The 20,044-nt window shown below is 50.1% G+C and overlaps 1 protein-coding gene across 1 annotated transcript; it reads left to right on the plus strand.

Moving 5' to 3' along the window:
• Window positions 1-5,985: 5,985 nt before the first annotated feature.
• SNTA1 (syntrophin alpha 1) lies at window positions 5,986-15,982 on the plus strand (the record flags this gene model as incomplete). Its single annotated transcript, XM_030826783.1, has 6 exons — window positions 5,986-6,194; window positions 11,148-11,355; window positions 11,504-11,634; window positions 13,588-13,784; window positions 15,060-15,247; window positions 15,348-15,982. Coding segments are annotated over 6 exons (1,026 nt in total), but the record flags the coding sequence as incomplete, so codon positions are not given.
• Window positions 15,983-20,044: the final 4,062 nt, after the last annotated feature.

A 20,044-nucleotide genomic window follows, 5' to 3' on the forward strand; every position in this document is an offset into this window, starting at 1 on the left:
CATTCTAGTTAGGGGAGAAAGGCCATGGGCTAGTAAACAAATGGCTCTATCATCTAATTTCAAGTAGGGGTAAGTAAATGATCACCCACTGAACAGACAAGGAACAGCTTGAGCTTAGAGGACAGGCTTCCCTTCAGCCAGGACATTCAGTCACAGACATTTATTAAGCACTGGGATAAGTACTGGAGATCCTGTTGCCCAAACAGATGTGTTCCCTTCTCTCAGCAACGCATATGTGACCCCCAGTCCACTTACACTGGGCCTAACGAGTGATCCTGCTCTGTTTCTCTTCCATATGTTTCCAGTGGAATCTATTCCTGGCTCTTTGGGGCCAGAGCCAGACCCTGGCTTCCCTCCTTGGCAGAGCTGGAGGTCCCTGGAAATTGGGGCCTCTGTTTGTAGGTGCCTCAGCTTCCCCGAGGAGGAAGGGCCCATGTGTTACTGCTTATCAGGCTCCCAGGCCAGGGGCTTGGCTGGGGAGGGTGGGGGCACTGGCCGGGCCTATCTTTGGAGTCTGGAGAATACTGGCCACAGGGCTGTGGTCGTGCCCTCAGCTCTCTAGGCCACAGGCTTTGGCAGCCCCACCCTGCCTTGTCGGGTGACTCAGGCAGAAATCAGAGAGGGGAGGAGGCCTCAGAGTTGGGCTATTTATGGCCACACTCCGGGGCCCCCAGGACCCCACCCCCACTCTGGGACAGGCCACTTGGTTTGTGAAATGCAAGCCCTGATTCTGGCATCAGCTGGTATGCTGTCCATTTATAGCAGGTTCCTGTGGGAAAGGAGGGGGACCCAGATCTGGGATGGCTGGGTGAGCAGGGATCTGGCAGTTTCTCTGGCTTCAAAGTTGACAAATGTTCATTTGCTGAGCACGTAGTGTATGAGATCTCTGCTGGATTCTGGGGACACAGAGAAGAGTCAGACCAGGTCCCTGCCCTCAAAGTGCTCTCAGCCTAGTTGGGGACACAGACCCCACACAGACAATCACAGGGGAGTGAGGCGTAGGGGACTGCGGAGGTGATGAGTGTGATGAATCCGGACTGAGCATCTGGGAAGGTCACCTCAGAGGAGGTGACCTCTGAGCTGGGCCTGTCTCCTGGGCTATGGCACCTCTTCCCTCCTGCTAAATGAGCCTGTCCTGCCCTGGCATTCATTTTTCCATTCACAGAACACTGACTCTGGGTTGGTTTGTTGGTTTGAAATGGGTCTTGCTCTGTTGTCCAGGCTGACTACAGCCTCAACCTTCTGGGCTCAAGCAAGCCTCCCACCTCAGCCTCCCACCTCACCCTCCCAAGTACCTAGGACTACAGATGCACACCACCATGCTCAGCTAGTTTTTTGTATTTTTGGTAGAGACGGGGTTTTGCCATGTTGCCCAGCTGCTCTCAAACTCCTAGGCTCAAGCGATCTGCCTGCCTCAGCCTCCCCAAGTGCTGGGACTACAGGCGTGAGCTATTGCCCAGCCAACTCTGGGTTTGAAGAGCAAGCCCAGTTTCTTTCTTTTTCTTTTTTTTGAGACAGAGTCTTGCTCTGTCGCCCAGGCTGGAGTGCAATGGCACGATCTTGGCTCACTACAACTTCCACCTCCTGGGTTCAAGAGATTCTCCTGCCTCAGCCTCCTGAGTAGCTGGGACTATAGGTGCACACCACCATGCCCGGCTAATTTTTGTGTTTTTAGTAGAGACGCGGTTTCACCACGTTGGCCAAGATGGTCTCGATCTCCTGACCTCGTGATCCACCCGCCTCGGCCTCCTAAGTGCTGGGATTACAGGCATGAGCCACTGCGCCTGGCCATTTCTTTTAGGAGTTCCCAGTTTTGTGGAGGAGACAACCCCAATACACAGAATCAGAGACTTAGGAAGTGTGGGCAAGAAAGGCTGATAAGTGAGAAACACCTATTTCTTGAGTCCTTAATACTCACCACATGCCTTACAACATTTTATTTAATCCTGACATCTCTCTGAGGTAGACTTTTTTTTTTTTTTTGGAGACAGGGTCTTGCTCTGTTGCCCAGGCTGGAGTGCAGTGGCATAATCTTGGCTTACTGCAACCTCTGCCTCCTGGGCTCAAGCAATCCTCCCACCTCAGCTTCCTGAGTAGCTGGGACTACAGGCGCACACTACCATGCCTGGCTAATGTTTTGTGTTTTTGGTAGAGACATGGTTTTGCTATGTTGCCCAACCTGGTCTTGAACTCCTGGGCTCAAGCAGTCTGCCTGCCTCGGGCTCCCAAAGTGCTGGGATTACAGGCGTGAGCCATCATGTCTGGCTGTAGTTATTCATCTTTTATTTTTATTATTTTATTTTATTATTATTATTATTATTATTTTGAGACGGAGTTTCGCTCTTGTTGCCCAGGCTGGAGTGCAGTGGTGCAATCTTGGCTCACTGCAGCCTCTGCCTCCTGGGTTCAAGCAATTCTCCTGCCTCAGCCTCCTGAGTAGCTGGGATTACAGGTGCACACTACCATGGCCTGGCTAATTTTTGTATTTGTAGTAGAGACGGGGTTTTGCCATGTTGGCCAGGTGGTCTTGAACTTCCAGCCTCAGGTGATCCTCCCGCCTTGGCCTCCCAAAGTGCTGGGATTACAGGCGTGAGCCACTGTGCCCAGCCCTATTCATCTTTTATTGACTAGCAGATTGAGGCCCAGAGAGGTAAATGACCTTGTCCATGGTTACACAGTTAGACATTGCTGGAGCTGGAATTCAAATCCAAGAGCATCTGACTCCAGAGGGAACTGCATTTTCTTTCTTTCTCTTTTTTTTTTTTTTTTTTTTTTTGAGACAGGGTATCACTCTGTTACCCAGACTGGAGTGCAATGGCGTAATCATGGCTTGCTGCAGCCTCTGCCTGCTGGGCTCAAGCGATCCTCCTGCCTCAGCCTCTTGAGTAGCTGGGATCACAGGCATGTGTCACCACACCTGGGTGATTTTTTTTTTTAAATTTTACTTTCTTCTTTTTTTTTTTGAGATGGAGTCTTGCTCTGTCACCCAGGCTGCAGTGCAGTGGCGCAATCTCAGCTCACTGCAAGCTCCGCTTCCCGGGTTCAAGCAATTCTCCTGCCTCAGCCTCCCAAGTAGCTGGTATTACAGGTGCCTGCCACCATGCCCAGCTAATTTTTTAATGTATTTTTAGTAAGGACGGGGTTTCGCCATGTTGGCCAGGCTCATCTCAAACTGCTGAGCTCAAGTTATCCACCCACTGTGGCCTCCCAAAGTGCTGGGATTACAGATGTGAGCCACCGCACAAGGCTGGGAACTGCGTTTTCAATAGTGTGGAAGTTTGGAAGCTCATACAGCCTCTGAGTAGTTAGTATGATTGGACCAGAGGGTGAGATTAGGGATATGGCAAGAAGTGAAGCCAGGGAGGAAGACAGGACCTGTGGGCAGGGCCCATGTCCTAGAGGGCATTGAAGTTAGGCGAAGGGTGCAGGGGAGCCAGAGCAGGGCTTTGAGCAGGGGAGGGATGTGGCCACTTGTAGCAAGGAGTTGTAGCAGTTGCACCATTGGGGGCTGTATTTGTCAGGATGCTTTTGACTGCAAGTAACAGGAATCCAATTCAATGAGGCTTAAACATCAAAGAAAATGTATTATCCTCCCGAACATCTTGAGACAGCATGGCTCCAGGGAAGATTAATTTAGGGGCTCATGGTATCATCAAAAACTCAGGTCTCTCTATCTTTCTGCTTCACCATCCTCAATGTGTGGACCCCAAGCTTTGTGGTCAAAAAGTAGGCTGGGCACAGTGGCTCACGCCTGTAATCCCAGCACTTTTGGAGGCTGAGGCCAGTGGAGCACCTGAGGTCAGGAGTTCAAGACCAGCCTGGGCAACATGGTGAAACCCCATCTCTACAAAAAATACAAAAGTACCTGTAATCCCAGCTACTTGGGAGGCTGAGGCAGGAGATTCGCTTGAACCCGGGAGGCAGAGGTTGCAGTGAGCCAATATTGCACTACTGCACTCCAGCCTGGGCGACAGAGTGAGACTCTGTCTCAAAAAAAAGAAAAAAAAAAAAAGTGGCTGTCATTGCGCTAGGAACAAGCTCCCTGCCAGCAACTTTGAAAGGCTAAAGGAGGAGAAAAGGAAGGCAGTGTTTTTTTCCTCACATCTCATTGGCCAGAACTGTATCATTTGCCCCTTTCTAAACCAGTCGCAAGCAAGAAGGATATAATGATCATGATTAGATTTGACCAATCAAGATTCTCCCTCTAAGCCTCTAGGGCTCAGGGTTCTCTTAGCAAAGGAAAAAGAGGAGATGGTTTTTGGCTGTCAAGTAGGCTGTGACATGTCCCACTTCTGCTGCCCTTTGAGACATAATCCAATAGTCAGTCCTGGGGTAAGTCGTTGCTACAGTGATGATAAGTCATTTGAGTCCTAGTCCCCAAAAGTCAGACCTAGGCTTGCTTCTCCCAAAAAAACCTGGCCCTGGTTTCTTTCAACATTGCTTCTGTCCCAACCCCAACAGAGTTTGTAACTCCCTCTTATTTGCCCCCGTTTGCTTTGAATCTTATCTGAGCCTCAGAGGCATCTCCTGCGACAGAAATAGCTTCTTATCTGGTTCTTTCAGGGAGGTGGGCCAAGAATTACTTCCTAACTCCTTCCTGGGCTGTCCACTCACAGGGCATGTTGGCTGGGCTTTGACTGCAGACGTCAGATAGCTAGCAAGCCAGATGGCCCTGGGAGCAGGTGTGGTTGAGAGCAGAGGAAGAGAGGCTGCCCATGGGCTAGCAGGCATCAGGCACCCATAGAGGGTATATCCTTGTTGGGAGAAGAGAGACAAGGTCTTGGGAAAGTCATCTTTTTTTTTTTTTTTTTTTTTTTGAGACAGTCGCACTTCATCGTCCCAGCTGGAGTGCGCAATCTTGGCTCATTGCAACCTTTGCTTCCCATGTTCAAGTCATTCTCATGCCTCAGCCTCTCGAGTAGCTGGGATTACAGGCATGCACCACCCTGCCCAGCTAACGTTTGTATTATTAGTAGAGACAGGGTTTCATCTTGTTGGCCGGGGTGGTCTCGAACTCCTGACATCAAGTGATCCACACTGCCTTGGCCTCCCAAAGTGCTGGAATTACAGGCGTGAGCCACCATGCCCAGCCTGGGAGTCTTTTTTTTTTGAGACAGAGTCTTGCTCTGTCACCCAGGCTGGAGTACAGTGGCATGATCTTGGCTCACTGCAACCTCCTCCTCCTGGGTTCAAGTGATTCTCCTGCCTTAGCCTCCCCAGTAGCTGGGATTACAGGTGCAAGCCACCACACTTGGCTAGTTTTTGTATTTTTAGTAGAGACGGGGTTTCACCATGTTGGTCAGGCTGGTTTCGAACTTTTGACCTCAAATGATCTGTCCGCCTTGGCCTCCCAAAGTGCTAGGATTACAGGCATGAGCCAACATGCCCAGCCTGGGAAAGTCTTGTAACTACCTTCTTGTATACACTGTCTAGGAATTCAAGACCAGCAACATGGCGTGACCCCATCTCTACAAAAAATTAATAGCTGGGTGTGGTGGTGCGTACCTGTAGACCCAGCTACTTGGGGAGCTGAGGTGGGAGGATTGATTGATCTGGGAGATTGAGGCTGTAGTGAGCTGTGATCACACCATGGCATTCTAGTCTGGGTGACAGAGAGAAACTGTCTCAAAAAAAAAAAAAAAAAAAAAAAGTCACATGGCCACACCTCACTGCAAAGGAGGCTGGGAAATAGAGTCTTTCTTCCAGGTGGCTGTATGTCTATCAACCATGGGGAAAATGAGAGAAGGGATATAGGCGGGCCCTATCTCTATATAGGGATAGAGAGAAGGGATACAGTATTTTCTGCTCCACTGCCCCGTCAGAGACTTTAACCTAGAAGAATTTGTTAATATCACTATTGGACTCTTGCTTACTAAGGGTCTAATAGTGACACTGGATGTAAATTAAACTCTTAATAAGTTAGTGACAACTGCGATATGTGCTGGGAGCCCATGTCACAGTGGTGACTGCTGATGTCTCTCCCAATCAGTCAAGTATATGAAGGACGTCTCACCGTATTTCAAGAACTCTGCTGGTGGGACCTCGGTTGGCTGGGACTCACCTCCTGCCTCACCCCTTCAGCGGCAGCCTTCCTCCCCTGGCCCCACACCCCGGAACCTCAGTGAGGCCAAACACGTGTCCTTGAAGATGGCATATGTCTCGAAGAGGTGCACCCCCACTGACCCAGAGCCCAGGTAAGGCTGGGGTGGGGGGCAACTCAGACGGACAGATGCCCTGGTGTCAGGTGGTGGGACCAACGGAAAGACACCTCTGTGTTGTACGAATGACCAGCACAATACCAGAACATAGTAGGTGCTTAAAAAATAGATTGACTGGAAGCCTGAGTGAAGCTATGGAGATGATGGTGTGCTTTGCTTCTCAATTCTTCTCCTGGGCAGCTCACATCTGGGGATGAAATTGGTCTGGGGAAGAACCCTGTGTTCCAGTCCTGGTCCTCTTTGAACTAGGCCCTTTTCCTCACTGACCTTTAGATTCTCCATTGTGAGATAAGGTTGTTGGACTCACTGATCCTCTCGTCTCTTCCCACTCTGCTGGAGCTCTGAGATGTCTGGTAACCTTTTTATCAGGGCCATGGAAAGTTACATCCTTCACATCTGAGCAGCCTTTAACAGTTCATTGATAACCTTTAACAGTTCATTGATAATACTGATACCACCTAACATTTACTGAATGTTTACTGTGTACCCAGCACTGTGTTGAGTGCTTTCCATGTACAATATTATTTAGCTCTTGCAGAGGCCCAGTGGGCAAAGTCCTATTATTTCACCTTCATTTTATTTTATTTTATTATTATTTTTGAGCCAGAGTTTCACTCTGTTGCCCAGGCTGGAGTGCAGTGGTGCAATGATCTTGGCTCACTGCAATCTCTGCCTCCTGAGTTCAAGTGATTCTCCTGCCTTAGCCTCCCAAGTAGCTGGGACTACAGGTGCCCACCACCACACCTGGCTAACTTTTTTTTTTTTTTTTGAGACCGAGTCTCGCTCTGTCGCCCAGGCTGGAGTGCAATGGCGTGATCTTGGCTCACTGAAACCTCCGCCTTCCGGGTTCACGCCATTCTCTTGCCTCAGCCTCCCAAGTAGCTGGGATTATAGGCACCCGCCACCACGCCCGGCTAATTTTTTGTATTTTTAGTAGAGACTGTAATGTTTTGTATTTTTAGGGGTTTCTCCATGTTGGTCAGGCTGGTCACGAACTCCTGACCTCAGGTAATCCACCCACCTCGGCCTCCCAAAGTGCTGGGATTATAGGTGTGAGCTACCGTGCCCGCCTAACTTTTGTATTTTTTGTAGAGACGGGGTTTCACCATGTTGGCCAGGCTGGTTTCGCACCCTGACTTCAGGTGATATGCCTGCCTCGGCCTCCCAAAGTGCTGGGATTACAGGCATGAGCCATCGTTCCCGGCTCACCTCCATTTTATAGACGAGGACAGAGACGGGGAGTAACCTACTTGAGATCACACAACCAGAAAGGGTGGCACTTGCCTCATTCCTGGTAGTCCTTTCTGCTTTGGAAGCTGCAAGATGCCTGAGTGATGGTGGTGGCTGAATGGAGCATATTTTGTCAAGTGGGATATGCAGTGTTGGAGGTGATGCTTAAGTGGTATATGCATTGCAAGCTTGGGCTGTGGGTCCTAGTGACAGCCTAGTTTCAATGCCAAGCAAATGCCCAACATTGGCTGGGAGGGCTGGTTAATGTCCAGCATCCAAATCTCTTGGTCTCGATGCCACACCTCTTGCCTGCCCCCATGAGGCAAGAACTGGTGATTCACAGGTCACTTGCAGATGCTCTACAGAAGAGCCTTTGTTTTTGTTTTTGAGACGGAGTATCGCTCTGTTGCCCAGGCTGGAGTGCAGTGGTGCAATCTTGGCTCACTGCAATCCCCTTCTCCTGGGTTCAAGCGATTCTCCTGCCTCCGACTTCTGAGTAGCTGGGATTACAGGCACCTGCCAACATGCCCAGCTAATTTTGTATTTTTATTAGAGATGGGGTTTCACCATGTTGGTCAGGCTGGTTTGGAACTCCTGACCTCAGGTGATCCACCTGCTTCAGCCTCCCGAAGTGCTAGGATTACAGGCATGAGCCATCGCCTGTATTTTTCATAGACTAATTTTTGTATTTATTTATTTACTTTTTGAGACGGAGTCTTGCTCTGTTGCCAGGCTGGAGTGCAGTGGTACGATCTCAGCTCACTGCAACCTCCGCCTCCCAGGTTCAAGCAATTCTCCTGCCTCAGCCTCCTGAGTAGCTGGGACTTACAGGTGCACGCCACCATGCCTGGCTAATTTTTCTTTTTGTATTTTAGCAGAGATGGGGGTTCACCATGTTGCCCAGGCTGGTCTTGAACTCCGGAGCTCAGGCATTCTGCCTGCCTCGGCCTCCCAAAGTGCTAGGATTACAGTCATGAGCCACCGCGCCCGGCTGTATTTTTACTAGAGATGGGGTTTCACCACATTGGCCAGGCTGATCTCAAAACTCCTGACCTCAAGATCCACCCGCCTTGGGCTCCCAAAGTGCTGGGATTACAGGGGTGAGCCACCATGCCCAGCCCGGAAGGGCCTTTTGTGAGGGTGAAGGTGAGGTAATATTAGTCCTTCCAGAGACTCACAGAACCTTAGATTCCCAGCCTGATCCCAGACGTTACCTGAAACATGTGTGTATATGTTTCTAAGTGTGTGCATGTGTATATGACATGTAAATGCAAGTGCTTGTATGTATATATGAGAGCATTTGCATGTATATGAGTATAGATTTGTACATGTGTTTGTGTTTATATGTTATTTGTATGTGTATGCACATGTGTGTGTGCATGTGTGTTTGAACATATACATGCCTGATTACCTACATAGGTAACCTGAATATAACTGGGGTTCCATAAGGCCCACTGTCAGTGTAGTATCCCAGTCACAGGGATACAGCCTGGCAACCAAAATATAATGAAAACTACTTCAAACTTTTACTCAGTGTTAGGATTGCATTGGGCTGCAAGTACAGAAACTCCAACAAGCAATGACTTAAATAAAAGGGGTTAATTTTCCCACATGTTTAAAAAGAAGTCCAGGGGTCAGCTATTCAGGCTGCTGTAGATGCTCAAGGATGCCATCAAGGAACCAGGCTTCTAGCTTCCTGCTCTGCCATTTTAATTATGGGCGGTTTTCTTCTTCGTGGAGGCAGGATGGTGGCTGCATCCCAAGAATTGTGTTCATATTCCAGGCAGAAAGAAGACAAAAGCCAAAGAGTCTTTTCTCCTGGTATTTTGGCTATCTGTTGCTGTACCACAAACCATCCCTAAAATTTAGTGGTTTAGAAAACAATAATTTATTATTTCTTCTTGAGATGGGGGATCTCGCTCTGTCACCCAGGCTGGAGTGCAGTGGTGCAATCTCAGCTCACTGCAACCTCTGCCTCCCAGGTTCAAGTGATTCTGGTGTCTCAGCCTCCCAAGTAGCTGGGACTACAGGTGCCCGCCATGATGTCTGGCTAATTTTTTGTGTTTTTAGAAGAGATGGGGTTTTGCCCTGTTGGCTAGGTTGGTTTTGAACTCCTGGCCTCAAGTGATCTTCCCGGCTCAGCTTCCTAAAGTGGTGAGATTACAGGCGTGAGCCACCATGCCTGGCCTCAAGCCTCTTTAGTTTTGTTGTTGTTTTGTTTTACTGTTTTTTTTTTTTCTTTTTTTTTGAGATGGAGTTTCGCTTCTGTTGCCCAGGCTGGAGTGCAATGGCACGATCTCAGCTCACTACAACCTCCACTTCCTAGGTTCAAGCGATTCTCCTGCCTCAGCCTCCCTAGTAGCTGGGATTACAGGCATGCACCACCACACCTGGCTAATTTTGTATTTTTAGTAGAGACGGGGTTTCTCCACGTTGGTCAGGCTGGTCTTGAACTTCCTACCTCAGGTGATCCGCCTGCTTTGGCCTCCCAAAGTGCTGGGATTACAGGCGTGAGCCACCACACCCTGTCTGTTTTTCTGTTTTTTTAAGATGAGGTCTTGTGCTATCATCTAGGCTGGAGTGCACTGGCACCCTTATAGCTTACTGCAGCCTCAGACTCCTGGGCTCAAGTGGTTCTCCTGCCTCAGCCTCTAAGTAGCTGGGACTATAGGCAAGTGTCACCATGCCTGGCTAATTAAAAAACAATTTTTTTTTTCTTTTTTAGAGATGAGTGTCTCACTTTGTTGTCCAGGCTGGTCTCGAACTCCTGGGCTCAAGCCATTGTCCTGGCTCAGTCTCCCGAAGTTCTGGGATTACAGGCGTGAGCCACCATGCCCAGCTTAGGTTTTTTTTTTTTTTTTTCCTGCTCTTATTAGTGAATTAGTTTGGTTCTGTGCAACAAGGAGAACCTGGGAGCTGGCCCAGAAGAGGATGTTCCTTAGAAACCAGGAGAAAGGGGCAAGATTAGGAATGGCCACACAGCAATAATTTAGGCCCTATCACACCGTCATGCATGTTTGAGTGTGTGTGTATATTTGTGTGTATCTGCATACGTGTAGGCCGGGCATGGTGGCTCATGCCTGTAATCCCAGCACTTTGGGGGGCCACACGGGGTGATCATTTGAGGACAGGAGTTTGAGACCAGCCTGGCCAACATGGTGAAACCCCATCTCTACTAAAAATAAAAAAAATAAGGCCAGGCACGGTGGCTTATGCCTGTAATCCTAGCACTTTGGGAGGCTGAGGCAGGTGGATCACGGGGTCAGATCGAGACCATCCTGGCCAACATGGTGAAACCCCATCTCTATTAAAAATACAAAAATTATTTTGGTGTGGTGGCGTGTGCCTGTAATCCCAGCTACTTGGGAGGCCAAGGCAGGAGAATCGTTTGAACCTGGGAGGCGGAGGTTGGGCCATTGCAGTGCAGCCTGGGTGACAGAGCGAGGCTCTGTTTCAAAAACAACTAAAACCCCACAAAATATATGAATATGTGTGTGTATGTCACACTCTCTTGTTCCTATGCCCCATGAGGCGCCAGCAACTGTGGCTGGAGCCCCAGCAGTGAGGGTTGCTCCTGATTCTCTCACGGACATCCCCCTGGTTTCTCCTGGTTTGGTGGTGGGTGGGGTTTCTTGGGCTAGGGTTGGGCAGCTGCAGCCTAATGGTCAGGTCCTTGTCTCCACCCATTTGTGCCTGCAGGTATCTGGAGATCTGCTCGGCAGATGGCCAAGATACCCTCTTCCTGAGGGCCAAGGATGAGGCTAGTGCGAGGTCGTGGGCGACTGCCATCCAAGCCCAGGTCAACGCTCTGACTCCGCGGGTCAAGGATGAGCTGCAGGCACTGTTGGCAGCCACCAGCACAGCTGGGAGCCAGGACATCAAGCAGATTGGCTGGCTAACTGAGCAGGTGCCTGCTGGGCCTGGAACCTATCCCTCCCTCTCTTCCGCTCCTTTGGAGCTGGCCCTGTTCCCAGTGCCCCTGGCCATCTCACCCTGCCTTGGCCCTCTGCCCTCTCCTCCCCTACCCATCCTCACTGCTGTTTTGTTCCCTGCAGCTGCCCAGTGGGGGCATGGCCCCCACCCTGGCCCTGCTAACTGAAAAGGAACTGCTCCTCTACTCTTCTCTCCCCGAGACCTGCGAGGCCCTGAGCCGGCCAGCCCGTACTGCCCCACTCATTGCCACCAGGTACCCACGGGCAGGGGCAGTATGTCTCCCCCAGAACTTGCCAGGAGATGCTCCAGCAGGGCCCCAGAAGCTGGAAACTCCAGTCCTGTCCACCCTCAGCTATTCCCCAGGTGACCTGAAGCAAGTCTCTGCCCTGTCTGGGCCTCAGTTTCCTCATCTGTAAAATGGGTGCTTGGAACAAAAGGATATAAGGTCCCCACTAGCCACTCATTCACTGACACTTATGCCTTGTGCTGCATGGTTCAGAGGGCACAGAGCTGACCCCAACAGTTTCTGCCTCCAGAGAGAACCTTGTCTGGCTGGGGAGACAGACCCAGGAACAGCCATTACAGTGCAGGGTTTGTAGGAGCCACTTAACTCTGTTGGGGTAGTAGAGGAAGGCTTCAGGGAGGAGGTGACATTTGAGCTGGACTTTGATGGATGAGTAGAAGTTTTCCGTTTAAGAAAGGGTGAAAGAGCATCCCATGCAGAGAGAACATCATGGTCAAAGGTACAGAGGCATGAAGGGCTATAGCGTGTTCATGCAGCTATGAGTTTGTGATAACCAGAATTCATGCAGGAAATGAAGAGAAGGGAGTTGGCAGGGCCTGATCTTGCAGAGCTTCTATTGCCTGATTAAGGAATGTTAGCTTTATCTTAAGAGTTTGGTAGTGTTGAAGGGTTTAAGCTGGGGAGTGAGGTGCTCTGGTTGCTTTAAGAGAATCCCTGTGGCTGCCACGTGGAGAATGCAGTGGAGAGTGCAGGATGGAGGTGGGGAGGTGCTGCAGTTGTGCAGGAGAGATGATGGTGGCTGGGGGAGGTGGAGGTGGGTGGCAGGAGCAGATGGAGAAGAAAGGCAGCATTGGCATTGGAAACCACATGGGTGTAAAATTAACAGGGCTCTGTGCTTGCCAGATGGGGTGGGTGAAGGAGGGGTCCGGAATGAACAGGAGGTTTGGAGCTTGTGTCTGAGTGAGCGTGGGACTGGGGGTGGGGGTGGAAAGGGAGGAGGCTGGAGCAAGATGCTGAGTTAAGTCCAGAGTGTGTGGGATGGAGAGGGAGCTTGGATAGGAAGCTTGGGGACTCGAGGGTCTGCAGCTCAGGGCTGGAAAATGGAAGGCTGGTGTCAGCAGCAGTCTTGGCGGGCGGGAACTGAGCTATAGAAGAAAGAGTGGGTGGAGGGAGGAACAAAGAGGGATATGGGGCAGAACTCTTAGGTCTGCCCCAGAGAGGGGCAGTTGGCTTACCAAGGCCACACAGCAAGTGAGAGTCAAGCTGCAGGGGTCTGAAGTCCTTGTCACCCATGTCTCCTTACCTCAGGGTGGCTCTGGCCCGTGTGTCAGGAGCCTGCTGGCTACTAGGGATAACTAGGTCCTGGACTGTCTATGTAATCAAGTGATTCAAGTCAGGCAACAAAAGTTTATTGAGTACCTACTGTGGTCAGGCATGGTTTTAGTTACTGGGAATACAGTGGTGAACACAAGATCAAAATTTCTAACCTAGCTGACATTCTAGTGAAAAAGACAGCCAAAAACCAACCAAAACAAATAATAAAAAGTATAATTTCTGGTACCATGATTAAAAAGTAAGGCTAGTGAGTGACAAGGGTGCTATTTTGGACTGGGAGGTCAGAGGAGGTGACATTTAAACTAACATCTGAAGGAAGTGAGGGAGTGAGCCGTGCAGATAATCAGGGAAGTGTGTATAGGCAGAGGGAAGAGCATATGCAAAGGTGCTGAGGCAGGCATGTGCTAGGTGTGTGTGATGACACCAGTATAGCCAGAGCCAAGGGAGTGATGGGGAGGGTGGCAGGAGATGTCTCCTGCTGAGTCAATCAGTGCCCCCTGGTAAGTCCTGTCCTGTTAGGTGGTAAAGGATTTACAGGGTTTCTTCCCAGGTCACTGGCCCTTTTGCCCAGAACTATTTGCCCCCTGCCTGAGGCCTCATGCTCAGCCCTCTGCCCCCAACCCCCAGACTGGTGCACTCAGGCCCCTCCAAGGGCTCAGTGCCTTACGATGCAGAGCTCTCTTTTGCCCTGCGCACGGGCACGCGTCACGGTGTGGACACTCACCTGTTCAGCGTGGAGTCACCGCAGGAGCTGGCTGCCTGGACCCGCCAGCTAGTGGATGGCTGTCACCGGGCCGCCGAGGGTGTGCAGGAGGTGTCTACAGGTGTGCTGGGAGGATCTGGGAGTGTCCCTCTGGTAATAAGCCTCTTATCCCCAGGGGCATTCAAGCTTCCTTCTTTAGGGCACTTCAGGCGGGGACAGAAAATGGGGTTTGGAGGTCAAGGTGGGTGGATCACCTGAGGTCAGAAGTTCGAGACCAGCCTGGCCAACATGGCAAAACCCTGTCTCTACTAATAATACCAAAATTGGCTGGGTGCGGTGGCTCACGCCTGTAATCCCAGCACTTTGAGAGGCTGAGGCGGGTGGATCACTTGAGATCAGCAGTTTGAGACCAGCCTGGCCAAAATGGTGAAACCCTGTCTCTACTAAAAATACAAAAATTAGCTGGGCATGGTGGTGGGCACCTGTAGTCCTAGCTACTTGGGAGGCTGAGGCAGGAGAATTGCTTGAATCTGGGAGGCAGAGGTTGTAGTGGGCCCAGATTGCGCCACTGCACTCCAGCCTGGGCGACAGAGCAAGACTGTCTCAAAAAAAAAAAAAAATACAAAAATTAACTGGGCATGGTACTAGGCGCCTGTAGTCCCAGCTATGCAGGAAGCTGAGGCACAAGAATCAGTTGAACCTGGGAGGTGGAGGTTGTGGTGAGCCGAGATTGCGCCCACCGTACTCCAGCCTGGGTAACAGTGTGAGACTGTTTCTCCAAAAAAAAAAAAAAAAAAAAAAAAAAAAAAAAAAAAAAAAGGAAGTTGGGTTTGGGCCCTCTGTTTGGGATGTGCAGGTGCCCTAGCAGGCAGAGACTCTTCTCCCTGGGGTTTTCTTGCCCCAGCTTTGTCAATCTGCTGGTGAGGATGTGAGAGATGGCACTTGGGGTAGGGTTGCCAGAGGAAATAAATACAGGACACCCAACCTCATTTGAATTTCAGGTTAACAATGAATACTTTTTTCATAGAAGTATGCCCAAATTAGTCATTGTTTATCTGAAATTTAAATTTAGCTGGGTAACTCTGCAGGTCTCCAAGGGCGGTGCTTGGTAGATCTGATGATGCCTTTATCAGGAGTGAGCCTCCTGTCTATGGCACATTTTAAGCTCCCCCTTTCTACTTGTGCTGCTGGAGTGGGACTGGAAGTGGGTGTAGGTCCTCTGAGGGTGGGGGTGATGACTCTCTGCAGGGTGGGTGTACAGGTGCCACGACAAACAGTGAGCCTCCCATCCCTGGAGGCATTCAGGCCCCACTTTGTAAGTTGCGGTGGGGGTTGGAGGTTGGGGTGTAGTCTCTGAGATGCCAGCTGTGCCTGTACCTATGTGCCCTCCCTGCAGCGTGCACGTGGAACGGGCGTCCCTGCAGCCTGTCTGTGCACATCGACAAGGGCTTCACACTGTGGGCGGCTGAGCCAGGTGCAGCCCGAGCTGTGCTCCTGCGACAGCCCTTCGAGAAGCTGCAGATGTCTTCAGATGACGGTGCCAGTCTCCTTTTCCTGGACTTTGGAGGTGCTGAAGGCGAGATCGTGAGTGAGGGGCTGCCTCTGCACCCTGGGGAGGAGGGGGTGTGACTCTTGGAGGCCAGGCTGGCCAGGGCCCTGACTCCTCTCTCCATCCACCCTCCAGCAGCTGGACCTGCACTCGTGTCCCAAAACCATAGTCTTCATCATCCACTCCTTCCTGTCGGCCAAAGTCACCCGCCTCGGGCTGTTGGCCTAGAAGTCACCGGATGCACTAGCCCTGAAGAGCGGTGTCCATGACATGGCCTGAGCCTCTACTGACTGCCTTTTCACCCCTGGGCTGAGGGAAGGGAGAGGAGAGGAACAAGGGCCTCTGAGACCCCACCCCTGAGGGAGACTGGATTGGTCTTGGGGCCCAGGACCCAGACCCAGGACAGAGTGGACTCTGCCTGTGATGGGGTGGCCTTCCTGCTGCCCCCCTCCACCAGTGCCTTTTGCAGAGAGATATTTTGTGTACACAGAAGCCATTCCGAGTCTGGGACCTGCCCCTGTGCGGATCCTGACCCCAGTCAACAGCTGAGCTGCCAGGCCTCGAGGCCCCTAAGTCACCCCAGAGGTACCATCTGAAGCTGGAGTCCCCTGGGGTCAGCAGCAAGAGAAAGAAGAGGAGACTTTCTGTTTGTTTTTCCCCTCAGCCCTGCCACCGTGGGGAGTCTGGTTTTTCTCTTCATCCTCTCTCTCTTCTCCTTACTCTTGGATAAATAAACAGCCTGTGAGCATACAGGCAGCCCGGCCCAGTGTCTGTGGTCTGTGCCTTGGCCTTTGGGTCCTGGGGTGGCCCCTGCAGTCCCAAGATGGACCAGACCAAGGACTGGGGCACCTTTCCCTGGAGAAGAACAGACCTTTACCACATGGGCCAAAGACAGCGTATTGGTTATCTATTGTTGTGTGACAAATTACTCCAAAATTTGCAGCTTAAAATGACAAAAATTCATTATCTCTTAGGTTCTGTGGGTCAGGAATTTGAGAGGGGCTAAGCTGGGCTGTTCTTGTCTCAGGGTCGCTCATGAGGTTGCAGTCAAGTTGTCGGCTAGGGCTGCAGTCATCTGAAGGCTTGACTGGGGCTGGAGGATCCATTCCAATACTGCTCATGCACATGGCTGTGGGTAGGAGGTCTCAGTTCCTCACCATGTAGGGCTAACCCTAGAGCTGCTGCTTGAGTTTTCTCATGATATGGCAGTTGGCTTTCCCCACAGTGAGACAGAAGAGAGAGCAAGGAGGAAGCCACAAACAGTGCCTCTTATGACCCAGTCTTGGAAGCCATACACTGTTGTTTCTGCTTTGTTCTATTCATTAGAAATGAGTCACTAAGTTCAGTCCACACTCAAAGGGAGGGGAATTAGGCTCCACCTCTTGAAGAAAGGAATGTCAAAGAATTTGTGGACCCATGTCAAAGCCATCTTAGAGAGTTTCAGGACCCTTTCCTGCAGAAGGGAGGTGGAGTGGAATGTGTTTGGTGCTTCGGAAACTGCGATGTGCTGGCTGGATGTAAGTGAGCGGTGGTTATGACTCCCTACCTAAAATCACAATGACAACAGCAATGATGGAGAACTTTTTTTTTTTTGAGACAGAGTCTTGCTCTGTCACCCAGGCAGGATCTCAGCTAACTGCAACCTCCACCTCCTGGTTCAAGCGATTCTCCTGCCTCAGCCTCCCGAATAGCTGGGATTATAGGCGCCTGCCACCATGCCCCACTAATGTTTTGTATTTTTAGTAGAGATAGGGTTTCACCATGTTGGCCAGGCTGGTTTTAAACTCCTGACCTCAAGTGATCCTCCTGCATCAGCTTCCCAAAGTGCTAGGACACCGTGCCAAGCCCAGAACTTTTTTTTTTTTTAAACTTTCGAAAGGTTCAGTTTCTTCAATGTAGTGACAAGATAAAACAAAGATGATGTGCCTGGTGCGATGGCTCATGCCTGTAATCCCAGCACTCTGGGAGGCTGAGGTGGGTGGATCACCTGAGATCAGGAGTTCAAGACCAGCCTGGCCAACATGGTGAAACCCTGTCTCTACTAAAAATATAAAAATTAGCCAGGCATGGCGGCACCTGCCTGTAATCCCAGCTACTCAGGAGGCTGAGGCAGGAGAATTGCTTGAACCTGGGAGGTGAAGGTTGTGGTGAGCTGAGATCGCGCCACTGCACTCCAGCCTGGGTAACAGAGTGAGACTCAGTCTCAAAAAAACAAAACAAACAAACAACAACAAATTAGCTGGGCATGGTGGTGTGCACTTGTAATCTCAGCTACTTGGGAGGCTGAGACAGGAGAATCATTTGAACCCTGGAGGTGGAGTTTGCAGCGAGCAGAGATTGTGCTACTGCACTCCAGCCTGGGCCCCGGAGCATGACTCTGTCTCAAAAAAAAAAAAAAAAAAAAAAAACCAGGTAACTTAACTTTGAGGCAATCACTTTTAGCTTACTTATAATGGCAGCATTGTTTCTTTGTGAAAATGAAACTTTCTCAGCTTATCCGCTAAATTTTCAGCAACATCCCAAACCACCAAAGACTCACTCCTTTTCCTTCTGGCCATCAGCAGTCTGGTGCCTTCACTTGGAACACCGCCCCCTGCCCTATTTTTTGTTTTTGAGGTGGGGTCTCGCTTTGTTGCCCAGGCTGGAGTGCAGTTGCGGGATCCCGGCTCACTGCAGCCTCGGTCTCTCAGGCTCAAGTGATCCTCCTACCTCAGCTTCCCAAGTTGCTAGGAGTACAGGACTGTGCCACCATGGCTGGCTAATTTTTTATTTTTTAATTTGTTGTAGAGATGGGGTCTTGCCATGTTACCCAGGCTGGTCTCACACTCCTGAACTCAAGCAATCCTCCTGTCTTGGCCTCAAGCAATTCTCTTGCCTCAGACTCCTGAGCAGCTGGGATACAGGCGCTCGCCACCATGCCCGGCTAATTTTTTTGTATTTTTAGTAGAGATGGGGGTTTCACCATGTTGGCCAGGCTGGTCTCGAACTCCTGACCTCAGGTAATCCGCCTGCCTCGGCCTCCCAAAGTGCTGGGATTACAGGTGTGAGCCACCATGCCTGGCCATAATTTTTGTATTTTTATTAGAGACGGGGTTTCACCATGTTGGCCAGGCTGATCTCGAACTCCTGACCTCCAGTGATCTTCCCACCTTGGCCTCCCAAAGTGCTGGGATTACAGACATGAGCCACTGTGCCTGGCCACTATATATATATATATATATAAATATATTTCTATATCTAGAATGAGATTTATTGTAAGGAATTGGCTCAGGTGATTATAGAGGCTGAGAAGTCCTACAATTTGCCATCTGCAAGCTGCACACTGAGGAAAGGTGGTGGTGTAAATTCCAGTTTGAATCTAAAAGACTGAGAATCAGGAGTGCCAATGGTGTTTAAGTCCCAGTCCAAGGGCAGGAGAAGACCAATGTCTCAGCTTAAGCAGTCAGGCAGAGAGAGAATTCAACCTTGCTCTGCCTTCCTGTCCTATTTGGGTCCCCAAGGGGTTAGATGATGTCCATCCAGACTGTGGAGGGCAGTCTACTCTACTCAGTCTACCAAAGCTAATCTCTTCCTCAAGAAACACCCAGAAATAACCAGATATCTGGGCAACCTGTGGCCCAGTCAAGTTGACACAAATAATTAACCAGCACAGTGTTCTGCATTATTTCCCAGTGTTCTCCAGCAGGATTAAGACCTAGATGCCTGCAAGAAAGTTGCTTGATAACAAGTTTATTGGCTGTCTCCCCTTCCCTGTTTCACTCCCCTACTACCCTACCAGTGTTTCCTGAGATTACTTTGCAAATCAACTACCCGCACTCAAATACTTGTCTCAGGAGCCGGGCACAGTAGCTCATGACTGTAATCCCAGCACTTTGGGAGGCCAAGGTGGGTGGATCACCTCAAGTGGGGAGTTAGAGACCAGCCTGGCCAATATGGTGAAACCCCGTCTCTACTAAAAATACAAATATTAGCCAGGCGTGGTGGCGCATGCCTGTAATCCCAGTTACTTGGGAGGCTGAGGCAGGAGAATCGCTTGAATCCAGGAGGCGGAGGTTGCAGTGAGCCGAGATTGGGCCACTACACTCCTGCCTGTGTAACAGAGTAAGACTTGGTCTGAAAAAAAAAAAAAAACTTGTCTCAGGGTCTGCTTCTGGGGAGCCCAAACTAAGACAGAAAGCAGTCATTTATTCATTCAACAAATTTTCATTAAGCCCTTCTATGAGTCAGACCCTGTGTAGACCATGGGGATAAAGCCATGAACAAGACATGACATGTCCCTCCCTAGCTGATAATCCAGGGAATAGACAATGATAAGAAAATAAGTAATGCCAACGTTTTGAATAGTGACAAATATGGTGAAGAAAATAATATGAGAAGTGATGGAGTAGTTTATATGAAGTGGTCAGAGAGGGTCTCTCTGAAGAGCTGATATTTATGCTGAGACCTAAAGGATGAGAAGGGGCCAGCCATGAAACAATTTTGGAGAAGAGCATTCCAGAAAGATACTAGTAAGAAGAGAGGCTCTGTGGGTGTGGTGTCGCATGCCTGTAATCCCAGCTACTTGGGAGGCTGAGGCAGGATAATTGCTTGAACCCGGGAGGCGGAGGTTGTAGTGAGCCGAGGTCACGCCATTGCACTCCAGCCTGGGAAACAGAGCAAGACTCTGTCTCAAAAAAGAAAAAAAAAAAAAAAAAAGAAGAGAGGGTCTGAAATAAACATTTGCTTGGGATATTGAAGGAGCAAAATAAAATTATGTAGTTGAAGTACAGTCAACTAGAGAGAACACAGTAGAAGTAAGTGGTAAGAAGTACGTGGGTTGGAGAAGTAAAAGT

Source organism: Nomascus leucogenys, chromosome 13 (assembly GCF_006542625.1).
Source record: "Nomascus leucogenys isolate Asia chromosome 13, Asia_NLE_v1, whole genome shotgun sequence".
NCBI classification, from domain to species: Eukaryota; Metazoa; Chordata; class Mammalia; order Primates; family Hylobatidae; genus Nomascus; species Nomascus leucogenys.